The following is a 1,203-nucleotide window of genomic DNA, read 5'->3' on the forward strand; positions in this document are numbered from 1 at the left end:
CTTCTTCTAAAAATAATCTTTAAACACCCAAAACCAAAAATATAGAGGTACATCTCCTTATACAAACTTAAGCATAAGAGTTTCATGGATCTTAATTCCAAACACAATTAGTCATTACACTAATTAATCATGACCTAAACTAAAATTGCCAAAATTTATGGAATCTGATCCATATCTCTAAAACATTATATTATGTAGTATATACTATCATTTAATACCATAGACTATATAATAATACTAATCAATAATCAATCTTCAAACCCAAATTTCTTCCAAATGGCATTCCTAACACTACGCAAGTCCCTACCTTTAAGAGTTCTTCCTCTCCCTTCATGCACAGAATGTGAAGCTTCTCTAGTCCTAGCTAGATACTCATGTGGGGGTACCCTTAAACTACCATCATCAAAATCTTCAATAATATCATTGCCCCTTTTTTTGTAATCCTCCTTCAAAATCTTTGACCAATCAGGTACATTCATTGGTAATGAAGATTGTGCCGTCACTGATTTCCCACCACTAACACTACCACATGGTTCCACTTTTTTGTTTGAGCCTCTTTTCAAACCAGATTTGGAACCTTTCTTTGTGTCTGATTCATATGACATGTTCCACATGTCAGCTTCATCAAATTCTAACTCATCTGTTGATCTTGTCTCTGATTCTGAGGTTGTTGGAAATATGTGACTTGGTTTTGAAAAGAAGCTGCTTCTCCTTGAGGCCATTGATCAAGAAATTATGCTAAGAAATGTGTATATCTGTTTTCTATCTTTTTGTTTCTTTGATTTGGCTTTGCTTTCAATTTCTAACTCTTGACTATTCCTCTTATTTATATTGGTAGATATGGATAAGGGTGATGCTGTTTATGCATTAAAGTTTATATTATTTTAATAAAATAGTATGAGGAAATACAAACACTGGAAGGGACAAACAATATTAAAACTTATATTTATATTCTCGTATACTCCATCTGTCATAAAAGTTAGAAAAAATTAATATAGTGCATGCCTTGCTGATTAATTATAAATATATGTTGCTCATATTTTTATTATTGTGTTCTTTCACAATTAATGGATCAAATATTCCCTCTAATATTAATTTAGTGTGTTTTTCCTTAATTACTTAATCATAGAAAAAGTATATCATTCTTAAGATATTTTATTTATTATTTTAATTTTAAATTGGAAAAAATATATTTTTACTAGA

The 1,203-nt window shown here is 29.9% G+C and overlaps 1 protein-coding gene across 1 annotated transcript; it reads right to left on the reverse strand.

Moving 5' to 3' along the window:
- On the reverse strand, positions 1 to 870 carry LOC109333793. Its single transcript, XM_019569364.1, has one exon. It carries the CDS (start codon positions 720 to 722, stop codon positions 249 to 251), a length of 474 nt encoding a protein of 157 aa, XP_019424909.1. The 5' UTR covers positions 723 to 870; the 3' UTR covers positions 1 to 248.

The sequence above is a fragment of the Lupinus angustifolius genome, chromosome LG19 (genome assembly GCF_001865875.1).
Source record: "Lupinus angustifolius cultivar Tanjil chromosome LG19, LupAngTanjil_v1.0, whole genome shotgun sequence".
Classification (NCBI taxonomy): Eukaryota; Viridiplantae; Streptophyta; class Magnoliopsida; order Fabales; family Fabaceae; genus Lupinus; species Lupinus angustifolius.